Source organism: Phlebotomus papatasi, chromosome 3, assembly GCF_024763615.1.
Source record: "Phlebotomus papatasi isolate M1 chromosome 3, Ppap_2.1, whole genome shotgun sequence".
NCBI classification, from domain to species: Eukaryota; Metazoa; Arthropoda; class Insecta; order Diptera; family Psychodidae; genus Phlebotomus; species Phlebotomus papatasi.
This window is the reverse complement of record NC_077224.1, coordinates 39,882,820-39,895,136: the sequence shown is the minus strand read 5'-3', so window position 1 is coordinate 39,895,136 and position 12,317 is coordinate 39,882,820. Positions and strand designations below refer to the sequence as shown.

The 12,317-nt window shown below is 30.9% G+C and overlaps 1 protein-coding gene across 4 annotated transcripts in view; it reads right to left on the bottom strand.

Annotated features, from left to right (window-relative positions):
- Positions 1–12,317, bottom strand: part of LOC129805586 (transcriptional regulator ovo) — a 56,627-nt gene that overhangs the window by 18,925 nt on the left and 25,385 nt on the right. For 2 of the 4 annotated variants that reach the window (XM_055853616.1, XM_055853617.1), the window contains exon 1: positions 22–92. The exons of the other annotated variants lie outside the window; for them this stretch is intronic. In XM_055853616.1, the coding sequence (XP_055709591.1) occupies positions 22–34 (13 nt within the window). In that variant the 5' untranslated portion in view covers positions 35–92. Of the gene's footprint in view, positions 1–21; positions 93–12,317 lie in introns of those variants that run through there. 4 annotated transcript variants of the gene reach the window in all.

Genomic DNA, 12,317 nt, shown 5'->3' with positions numbered 1-12,317 from the left:
AATTTTACCAAAAACACTCACTTCCAATGATCATCTCAGTTTGGGATCTAATTGCGCAATGTGATAAAGAAAGCAGGTTTTGCACCGAAAAATCTCGGTATTTGTCCAGAAGGGGAGGGGAGAAAATGTAGGACAAAGCCAATAAAAAAAAAGAACACTGAAGAGGGCAAAGATCGAGACAAAAAATCTGCATTGGTTTCATTTCAATCATTTCCACAATAATCTATTTACAGTACCTGCCAAAAATATTTGAACGACTGTTTTCGAAGAATTTGAAGAAGAAACTTAAATTTTTTTTAAATTATTAAAAATAAAATCTTTATTAAATATTGTCCTAAAATGGAATTGATTTATATTGAATTTACTTTCTTTTCCTTTCCTTAAACTTTTATTATTAATCAAATCGAGTGTTTCTCATATTAGGAGTAAATATTTAGGAAAGTTCATTCTCTCCCTTGCGTTGGAGATATTGTGTAAAAATGTATTATTTAATTTTGTTTGATTTTATCTTTCTTTTTCGATTTGATGAATTAGTAATATTTAAAATCCAACTGAAAGCTTGTAAAATAAATTAAGAAATACAAAATTCCAAGTTTTCACAGCCAAAGTTTTCTAAGCACTGAGAAAAAAATGGGGGTGCGATTAACTTTTTTCCCTTGTAACTTTAACACTTTTTTGGTGTAAAAATATATAATCATTTTTTAATGTCAATTTTACACCTTTTTAAGGGTAAAATTTACACGACAAAGAGTAACTTTAACCCCTAATACATCTAAAAAGCATAATATTCATACCAATTTCGGATCAATACTGCAGGGTAAAATAAACATTTCCGGAATGTTATTTTAACTTTTTTGGATTTCTCTCAGTGAGAGAAAAAACATTCGAAAATCGGCTTCAAGGGCCAAAGTAACCATTTTTACTTTAAAAAAAAAGTAATTAACAAGAAAAATTTGCCAAAAGGATGTTTTTTCGTACAAACTGTCGAATTTTTTTGTCATATTGAAGGCCAGCTCGATCTTGTTAAAAGTTTGTCAAAGAATGTGTCTTAATGCTTTTAAGAAAGTTTTAACAACAGCCATTTGTCCGCATAACAAACTTCTTCGTGCGGAATAGTTTTCGAGCAACGGCACTTGTAATATCGCTGGCCCATTAGAATTTTCCCCATAATCACTGAATCTTCCCTTCTACAGCTGGAATTAGATTCTTGAATTGTGTCTTGAATAAAAGGTTAAAATCAATATTTTCAAGCTAAATTTTAGCACAATGTTGGTAAAATTCGTGAAGTAATTACCTTAAGAAGGTGGTTATTATTAATCATATCGAGACACTTTGTTTGTATTCACTCTAATCTTTACAACGTGCTCGTATTGGAAGCATCTGCTGATCGTAGATCGCTCAAGAGCACTTTCCTCGCAGTATGGATTCTTTCATGTTCCCGGAGTTTTTGGGCAGAGGCGGTGCATTTTTATTACGTTATATCACAGTGAAAATGTCTTTTTCTGGACATTCAGATTTTTGCACCGGGCAGGACTTGAACTTACAACACTGTGAGTTAAGCCGGGGATCTATCTGTCCAAGAGCCAACGGTCTTGCCTATTCCGCCACTGAGATCCCCAGGTGACAGAATTACTGAAGAAGGTGATATAAGAATTACTCAGTGATTATGAGAGTATTAAATGGAACAGTCAACCTAAATCTCAGTAAAACTTAAATGTTATTTTGTCCCCCATTCAGCCGGAGTGTTAAGTGTATACTGATACTCGACACAATTCAAAATTTGAACAGGAAATACATATTTAACCACCGCGCGAACGAAACGAGTATTAAAAGAATCTTTTTTTGTCGCTGTCGACACCGCTCTTCGAGTATTTAAAACTCCAGCTCTGAACGACACAAATAATTTTTTTTTAACAATTTCTTTAATTGTTTTCTAAAAATCTTGCCAATCTTATGGAAAAGTTTAATTTGAGATTTCGAAATTAAGTTTAAATTTTCGAACATAAACGATATTTTGTTCAAATAGAGTCTCATTTACGTCCATTTATATTTGAACGGAGATTATTTTGGAGAAGCCAAGCTCTGCGTCTGTCAAAATTTTATCTTAATAGTGTTAAATTTCTCAAAGCTGACCAAACAGTCTTTTAAATCACTAAATGGTAAATATTTTATGCTAAGTTTGTATAACTTTCTTTCCCTCTTGGATCTTAGAAATTTATTTTCTGCTTGTCCAATTCAAGATTAAGATGAAAATTCTAACACTAGCTTTATGTTAAGTTTTTTTCAAATAATTTATAAAGAATTCCTTATAGTTTTCCAAGACAGTATTAAACACAAAATCTATCCGCTTCACTTTAAGTCACATTTGAGTCCCAAAAAATAGTTTCAGGTGTTCTAATATTTCAAGTAGGTACTGTAAGTCTCTATATTCCACAAAAGTCAATATTTATTACGATTTACAAATGATTCAGCAAATATAAATACTATTTTTAATTGGGTATAACTAGTTACTCTCAATTTCCCCAAAATTGATCTCTGCCTGCAATTCCACTTCCAACCATTTCAAAAAACCTCAGAACAATAAGAATTTTTGTGAGTCATAAATTCAGCAAAAAAAATCACAAAACAACAAAAAGCTTATTATATTGTGAAATTGCACCAAAAAAGTTGCCCATTTCAACGTACACGCTTTTATCACAAAAGTACATGGGACCATAAAGTCAAAGACAAAAAATCATCCATGTGACTTCTTTTACTCCCAAGAAATTTTAAGTTTTTGTACCCCAAATCCATTTACTTTGTTCCCGTTTTTGCAAGTTGTTCCAGAGAGGAACAAAAAAAAACACAGTCTCTGAGTCAGATCTTGAAGTGGATTGGAGCAATAAAGCTCTCCAAGAAACAGAAAGTTGGAGAACAAAGTAAAGAATTCTTTTTCTCTGTAATCCGATGAGTTAATCTCAAAATGAAACCAGAAAATTGATATAAATTTTTCGTTAAATGTCGATGGATTGTTTTTTTTTCAGATCCTCAGCGAAGCTTTTAAGCAATAGCAGTTTGTTTGATAGTGATCAGAACCACTTTAGTCAGATTCCAAAAATAAGTTTGATATGATTTTGTTTGATCTGAATGTTTTTGTTGAGATTGTAAATAATATTTTTTTAGAGGAAGATTGGATAATTAAATGCTCCTTATAAAGCTACCAATCTTAATAATAATTAATTTGTACGTGGTAAATTAATGAGCATTGAGAATGGAAAGAAAAACCTAAAATAATTATTTAAAGATATTGTACGAATGAGCAGTACAAATTATTATTAGATTTAGTACTGCTAAGAATTAGGATTAGGAAAATTTCATGAAAGCAAAATTCATATCTCTTTCTCAAACGATGTGCAATTTGTGTACGCCTATTCCACTCTTTTGCACTCTTCTTCTTCCTTTGGACATCACAACAAATTCAATTTACATCAATCGAATTTTGATTACCAAAATTTGGAATAGACGTATGCAAAATGTTTCAAAATAAAAGGGATGGCGAATTTTGATGTCATGAAATTTTCCTGAACTAAAATATGGACTGGAGACATTACTATTTATTTGTTTTCCATCTAATTTAAAAAAGGAACACTAAAATTTAAAATATTTTAAAATAATCCCACTTCAGTTTTTGAAACTCTTGTCAAAGCCTTGTTTTTCCTAATTAGTCTTGCTTTTGAACTATTAAATACAAGAATATTATACAATATCCTGGAATCTATTTTGATTCCAATAAATCCGATACATCTTTCAGATCAGGGAAATTTCATAAAGTCTAAATTCAGATATCTTTCTTTCTCCAACGGTTTGTGTTCATATGGTTCATATCATATTTTTAACTCTTTTTCTTCTTTTGAACGTCACAAAAAATAAAATTTAGTTCAATTCAATTTCGAAAGGGGTTAGTGAATTTTGATTTTATGAATTTTCTTGAAGTAAAACATACGCTGGTGGATTATAAATAATTCTTTACAGAAATTAACCTTATTTTAAATATAAACATAAATGAGAATTTCAATTAGTAAAATAATTGAAGAGTTCTAATTTATTATTTTACTTTAGTATTTTTATGAATTATGTATTTAAATTTTTGTTTTAATAATTTGCTTATTAAAATTTGATTTTTACACCTCTTCCTAAACTTTGGTTTGGAAAAATTTCGTGAAATCAAAATTCATAATTAAAACATTTTTCATGTCTTTATTGATCATTTAAATCACGTGATAGGTCACGTAATAATATCAAGACAAGTTCATTTTAGACATGAGGACGAACAAGTTACAAAATTTCCATTTCAAGAATTTTCCTAATTTTAAAGTCTTTAAACAGAAGCAAATACTGAAATATTAATCATATAAACAAGAAATTTTTTAATTCCGTTATAGTTTATTTTAGTACATACATGTTCTAAAATAATGGCACTCAATGGGTTAAGTGGTAGAGCACTCGTTCTATGATTCAGATGTCTCAGGTTCTTTGGGTCACCAGGAATTTTTCTAGAGTTAAAGGTATTCAAATCGCATCCAGTGAGCTTCACTGCACTTGAGTTCATGGGCATGGGACTGACAACCTCATCCCGTATAAAAAATAATAATGCATGTCTAGAAATCCCCTTACGGGATGGCCTAGTTCCTATATAGAACATTGTGCCGGCATTATTAATTACTATTATTATGTTCTAAAAATAATTGCTTTATGGTGCTATTTCAAGAAAAAAAGCTTTTTAAATTCTCGTGAACATTTTTTTAGTACGACTGCTCTCATGTGGATCTGCGTTATCGATTTTTCTCTAAGTTGGTTCTTGTCATGACTGTTTTCCCTGTTTTCCCCAATCCTACCTCTGTTCTAAAACTAATCAAACAGTCGCAACAGAAATCAACACAAAGCAAGATCGATAACGCAAAAGCACATGCACTGAGAAAAAAAAGAGGGTGCGATTAACTTTTTTTCCTCATAACTTTAACACTTTTTAGGTGTAAAAATACATCAACATTTTTTAATGTTAATTTTACACTTTTTTAAGGGTAAAATTAACATGAAAAGGGGTAACTTTAACCCCCAATACACCTAAAAAAGGGTAATATTTACACCGATTTTGGATCAATAATGCGGGGTAAAATTAACATTTCCGGAATGTTATTTTAACTTTTTCGGATTTCTCTCAGTGCGAGAATAGCAATGTACTAAAAAATGTTCAGGAGAAAGAATTCCCTTTTCATTTTTCTTTCTAAGAGCATCATTATGCCTTTGTCATTATTTTTATGTAATAACACAAATTAACTTAGGCGCTTATATGTTCTTTAAGCATGAAATGAAATTCAAATTGAGTTATGTTGAAGATTTAAAAGCATAGTGCAATGCAACAATTGCATAAATACATGAGTTTGCAAGATGATTTTTAAAGAATTATTTTTTTTTGTCCAATGGTAAACCTCTTGGTATTATCGCTTTGTGAATAAGAGTTGAGAATTCTCCACACGACACAATTAATATGTGTCGAATGAGTTGAATGAGATCCCAGTACAGGATAGGCTTGGTTGGTGATTCTGAAGATCTCCCAAGAAGATAGTTGAATTTATTTCTTCAAATTAATAATCACTCCTTGCGCCAAAGATGGCAAAAGAAGAATGTGGATGAAATTGATGTGATTCTATGTTAATCTGCAAATGTGAGACACAAAAGTATATCGATATTCGCTATTGATTTAATTCTTTTCTTTTTTTTTTTGCAAAAATTGTTGTGCGTCAATCATTTGGGAGAGAGAAAAAAGACAATTCTTTTTTTTAGTACAATAGAGATCCAGTTGGAAGAATAAAACTGGTGAAACATAAGACGATGAGGTGAAAAACAAAGAGGTAGAAAGACCCAAGAGGAACATTCAAGGTTAGCAAAAATTTTAGCTTCAATTCGGGTACTTTGTTGTACCTGAAGGTCAAACGCATTAATTCAGGTGTTATATATATATATAAGAAAAAAAACCAAAAGAGGGAGAGAGACAGAAAGCTATAAATCAGTCCAAAGAGAAGTGATACGAGGTAGGAATGAAATAAAAAAGGTGCTCATTTTAATTGCGTGCACCATTGAATGAAATGTTAATTGGACGATATTTCTTAACAACAATCAGCTGATTACTATTTAAATACAATCCTGGGCTAAAGACATGATGATTCAATTAAATAACAGTGCGTGGAAAATCCTTGAAAATAACTGAACCACCACGTTTTTGTTGCCCTCCTCTTCTCTCAGCCCAGGAAATCCGCATTAAGGAAATGTTTTTGAAATGTGTGTTTGCCGGTAAATTAAGAAATTACATACATTTATGATTTATCGCATATTGTTAAACATAGAACCGTCAAAATGGTTAGGACTGTACCATTAAATTTTTTTTTCAGTTTTTCATACAATTCACGTGACACAAATTTTATATGAGCAAAATATCTAGCATGTTGAACAAATATATTGATGATAATAATCTTTTTTTTTTAATGTTTGACAAGATTTATCCGGTAAATGGAAATTTTTCTTTTCAATTCCAATCCACGCGCCGTTTTTTTAAATTGCTTACCACCGAGAATGAACATGAACTTGAAAATCAATTGATTTAATACAAATCTGTCTGTTGCATTCAATATTATTCAATCAAGTTGATTGCACTTGGAGATAAAGTCAGGATAGAAACATAAAATATGCTGCGTGTGTTCTTCAAAAAAAAAAAAATACTATCAATTTTCATGTTAACAATTGAGCAAATTCAAGGGGAATTTTGAGGAAAATGCAGCTGTTTTTCCTACTTCCACTTCCTGTAAAAAATCTTTTAAAAATCGCCTTTTTGCACGAAGTGATAGCATAGAAAATTGTTTTGAATATTTAATTGGAAAGAATATTCCTTTTAGACATTTCCGTAGTCAATATCTCAAATCTGAAAGATTATTTTAGACAATACACACAACACACAATAAACATTTTAGTCATTAATTTAACTGGCTTAGAAGCTTTTGAGCTGTGCTTGATATGCATTCAAAGCCTAAACTAATATGTCACTGAAGAGAATTTTTGCAAATTCATTCCACTGATTAATTATATTCATCATGAATAAGATGGATTAATGCTAAATTGAAGATTTAATCAATTTGGCTTTGTGTATAAGCTTTACGGACTTTTTGAGAGACAAATGAGAAGCAATCTCAATTAAATCCCCTAAGAATAGAATATCGGCATTCTTTTCTTATTTCTTCAAAAGGAAAGATAAACATAATTGTAACAAAGAAACATGGTATAGGGTAAGTGTGCCAAATTTCGGCATAGTTGCATGCAAGCGCCAAAGCCTCAAGTTTGAAATGTAATATCTTTAGTAGAAATAGATTTTTTTCATTCCTTCTACTTTAGGAGTGTTGCTTAGAACCTTTTAGACAGTTGATCGTCTTTATTTACTTTAAAATCGTTCTTAATACATTTTTAAATGAATAAAAATGTAGACATAGCCTTGGTGCCCTATTTCGGCCAGCTTCATTCTCATAGTTCCTTGCCCTTCGGGAATTCTTCCATAATGTCTTTTTCATGTCATCTCGTTTGTCAAAGCTACATTTTTTAATATTCTTTTGCATTGTATAAAGTATGTAAAAACTAAAAAATCATGGAAATTCAAGGAACAAAAAAGGTGCCCGGAATTGCAAGCTGGCCGAAATTTGGCACACTTATCCTATGTGTGTTTAAATTTTAACAAATCAAAAATAGAGAATACTGGTTAAAGCAAACTGATTTAATGCAAATAAAGCATTATGAGTTCTAGGGGAAAGCGCGCTACCTTCAGACGATTTATGCTTCGCTTAAATCTTTTTTTTTTTCGATGTGTTATAAATGAATTTGGCCCATAATAATATTATATTTTAATAGCTAGTCAAATGCCTCAAATTTTCAGAACAGAGCTATGGGTGAAATCCATAAGGAACATAGAAAAAAAATTGAATTGTCCGAAGCTTGAGTCGTCCGAAGGTAGCGCGCTCTCCCCTATAGATTTTTATTTGGTATTTAATTGAAATAATAATGCCTTCTACATATTTTTTAGATTAGGAAAATTTCATGAAATCAAAATTTCCAGCCCATTCTTCGCAGTCAAATCTAAATTGAATTTTTGGTTATGCTCACAAAAAAAAATCAATTTAGTTTAAAAAATAAAAAATCTGCGTGAAAATTTTACATGCTTGTACAATAAGTTTAAGTAAGAACAAGATGAAAATTTAGACTTCGTGAAATTTGGTTGATCTTAGAGAGACATAATGAGACATAATGCCTCCGGCACACCTTTTAGATCAGGAAAATTTCATGAAATCGAAATTCGCATCTCTTTCTTTCTCAAACGTTTTGTACGGGTCTAGCCTAATCTTTCGCACTCTTATTCTTCTATTAAATGTCACAACAAATTCAAATTAGTTCAATTAAATTTTGAGTTTCAAGGTTTGGAATAGACGTTTGCAAAACATTTAAAATAAAAAAGATAATGAATTTTGATTATTCATTATAGATAATGAATTTGGAGAATATAAAAAATTGAATTCGATGAATCAAAATTTTCAAATAAATTGGTTATTTTCGTCAATAGAAAGTTAAAATTGTCTACTGAAAATTGAAATTTGGTGTACAGTAAGAGACTTAAAATGTTCAAAATGAATCTAGTTATGTGAATAAGATTTTTCTATACTATTTCTTTCATAAAATTATAAATACACATATCTACAGACTTTAGTAAAACTAATTTCTTGAATATGATCTTGATTTAGTTCAAACTATAGGGGAAGGCCTTCTGGCTTTGCAAATACTTTGCCTTCGAACACTTCATATTATTCCAATGTTTCTTTAATGAATGTGATCTAATTTATCAGGAAATATTTGACTTAGGACTGGTTATTCAAATAAATTGTCACAAGGTCAGATTAATTAAAGGAATATAGGACATATGAAGTATTCAAAGCTATAGTGTGTGCGAAGCCTAAAAGCCTTCCCCTACTCAGTTAGGGGAAAGTCGTCTGCCTTTAAATGCAGCAGCCTTCAAATGTTGCGATTTTTTCGTTGTTCTCAAAAGCATAAATTATATTCTATTAACTATTAGGTAGCTATCCATCATCCTCACAAATCATGAAAAAATGGAGAGCCTAGCTCCTATTTCCTAGATGCTAGATCAAAAAAAATGAAAATGAGCTCTAAACTGTAATTTTGATGTTCCACAAATCATGTGATTTTTCATAGTAAAAATCATTTTACAAATAAATCTTCCATTGTGAGACATAGAAGGTTAATCAGGCTTAATATTTCTGTTAATACATTTTGGTTCAGATGACACAATTTTTGTGGGTGGCAAAAATTTGCAAATATTACCCTGCAGCAGCCTTTAAATGCTAATGTCGTGTGCCTTTAAATCCTATCTTTCCATACATCAAAACATGTGAAATCGAACTCCTACTTTTCTCTGACGAACGTCATACAAATACTTATAACCTGCTATCTTGCTCCGGCCGGGATGTTTCAAGTTGACAATTTTCAACTTCAATGGCTTTTTCTTCCAAATTTTCATGTGCAAAACAGTGCTTCAGAAAAATGTGAAGAAAAGTTATTGTTTAATGTCTTTTGACTGCAGTGATGATTTTAGTGAGTGCGTTAGGCTTCAACCTAATCATTTATAGCCCATTTAGTTTTATTGATTCAATATTCTCAGTGAAAAAAAAACATTTAAAGGCAGCTGCCTCGCGTTTGAAGGCAGACTATGCCAGCTGCCTTCATACAAATCGACATCACTTTTTTAATTTCCTCAGAAGGAAAAACTGAGGACTTGCGAGTGCTAAATGAGGTAATCATATACGCCGAATGAACAAGAGAATTTTTTGGTGTAGTAGAAAATAAAATCCATTTTGTGGATTCTTCAGAAAAAAATCTTAAATTTGGAACTCCATTTTTCGTTTGAAGGCAGACGACTTTCCCCTACTTACTCTGGCTTTACATAATTATTCAGGATTATACAAATGAGCAGTATAAAATTAAATATCGATTAGCAAAAATTGAAATTTGATCTGTCAAAAATTGTTATGTCAATTTAGAATTTTAAAATTTTTCTTTTTTTTAGCAAGATTTAGGTTTTTATGGCTTTGGAAAATTACATGAAGTCGAAATTTAAATCCCTTTCTTTCACAAATGCTTTGCATATGTCTATCTCACTCTCTTGCACTCTTCTTCTAAATATCACAAGAAATCCAATTTAGCTCAATCGAATTTGGTATGCGAAAGAATGAGATAATCATACGCAAAATATGTGAGAAAGGAACAGATTCGAATCTTGACTTCATGAAATTTTCCTGATCAAAAAGGTGTGCTGGAGCAATTACTGTTTAAAATCAATTTCAGCTGCGATTCTTTACAATGTGTTTTTTGCTCCTCACTTGTTTTTTTTTTTACCAAATTATACTAATTGCCAAAAACTTTACCCAATAGCCGGTAATTTAATCCATAGAATTGGAGTAGATATTTCCTTTTTCAGCACCCCAATCAATTATGCTAATAAGAACTCACTCAATAAAATGCTCTTTTTTCCCACATCTCTTCCCATTGCGATCTTTTGGCAAATGGTGATCTATTCGTGTTTCAATCTATCTAATGAATTGACGAAGAAAAAAAAATCTGAGAGTGTGATCTTTTATTGATTGGGCATGGGTTAATGAACTGGCAAAAGAGTTATTCGCCAACACTGCCAAAATAACTGCTAATGATGAGAAACCTCTATAAGCTTGATTTTGAACATACAAAACTCGTATGATTGCCGCTTGATAAAAAATTTAATTTTTTTTCACATCCACCCGGTGTTATGTATATAAATGCCAAAAACTGAGTTGATGAAGGTTCACTTTCAAGGCTTTTCTGGCCACAAGAGCGTCTCTATTTGCGAATTTTACAATGTGTCTTTCTGTTGTGAAGATGGGGCAGGAAGAACATGTGCGTATTGGACCCAAAATGCGTAGCTGTTTTTTTTTCAAGTTTGGCTTGTGATACAAACGAAATGGAAATTAAAGTCTGAAAGTGTGGGATGGTCTACTCAACTTTAACGGAGCTTTTGAATAAGTAGATTCGATTTTTAAACAAAAATTCACAGAATTTTCAGTAAAAATGAAAATATTAATTGGTATTTTGAGAAACATTTTCTATTTTCAGGACTTTAAAAACTCAACTTCTCGTTTTTTGTTGCTTTTCTGTGTTTCACAGATTACAGGGCAAAAAACAGTTAAAGATAATAAGTTCGAATTTACAAAGGAATAATCCCATAAAATCCATTGTAATTCATTCGAAAAACCTGACGGTTTTACGAATAAAATTATCCCTTGAGTATTTTTTGTACGTTAAGGATATTTTGTCCTTTACTTGTTGGCCCTTTAAAGATGTCATGCAAGCTAATGAATTCCTATAAAAAAGCTTTGTTCTTTTTTCAATAAGAATCACAAGATTATGTAAGATTCTGACTTTACTTATGACTTGTCTATACTTAAATTTTTCAATTTTTGTCACATGATGATTTTTAACAACCACAAAATTAAGAACATTTGATATGCTGTGCCAGAATTAAAATCTTAATTTCTTTAATTAAAAATTTTGAAATCATTTTGTGATCAAAATTGAATGTTTTTGCAAAGAGACTTAAGTAATGCCACAATCCTATATTTACTTAATGTATTCATTCTCAATTACCTAATTAACTCGTAATGGATAAAATCACCACACACCGATAATTAGATGCAGGAAAAATATATTTTTTTAGTAAATTACCATATTGGTCAGTAAAAAATCAATTTTAGTCATTAAAAAAGTAAAAAGTGATCATAAATCCCTCTTAATGAAACCGAAAAGGCCCAGGATGGTTCACATAACTTCTTAATTTTCTCCTTGCTAATAATATTTCACCAGTTTTGGCCATTTACAATTTACGATTTCCGTTGTATTTACATACTGACTAAATTTCATTTTTACGACCAATTTTGCCAAAATCCTGCCAAACCTGCAATCATTAAAATCGAGGTTTAAATTGCATTTGCAGAATTTTTGTAATAAAGATATTTGAGGGATTTTTCCACAAGGATGCTAAGTTAGTCCTTGCCAAGTCCACAAGGATCAGTCATTATAAAAAATCTTTTTCTACTGACAAATTGGCAATTGCCTTAATTTTTTGCTGAAATAAACTTTATGAATATTATTAGGGTAATGGAATGGATTGTGGCTAATTATGAACGCATTCGGGTTTATAGAAA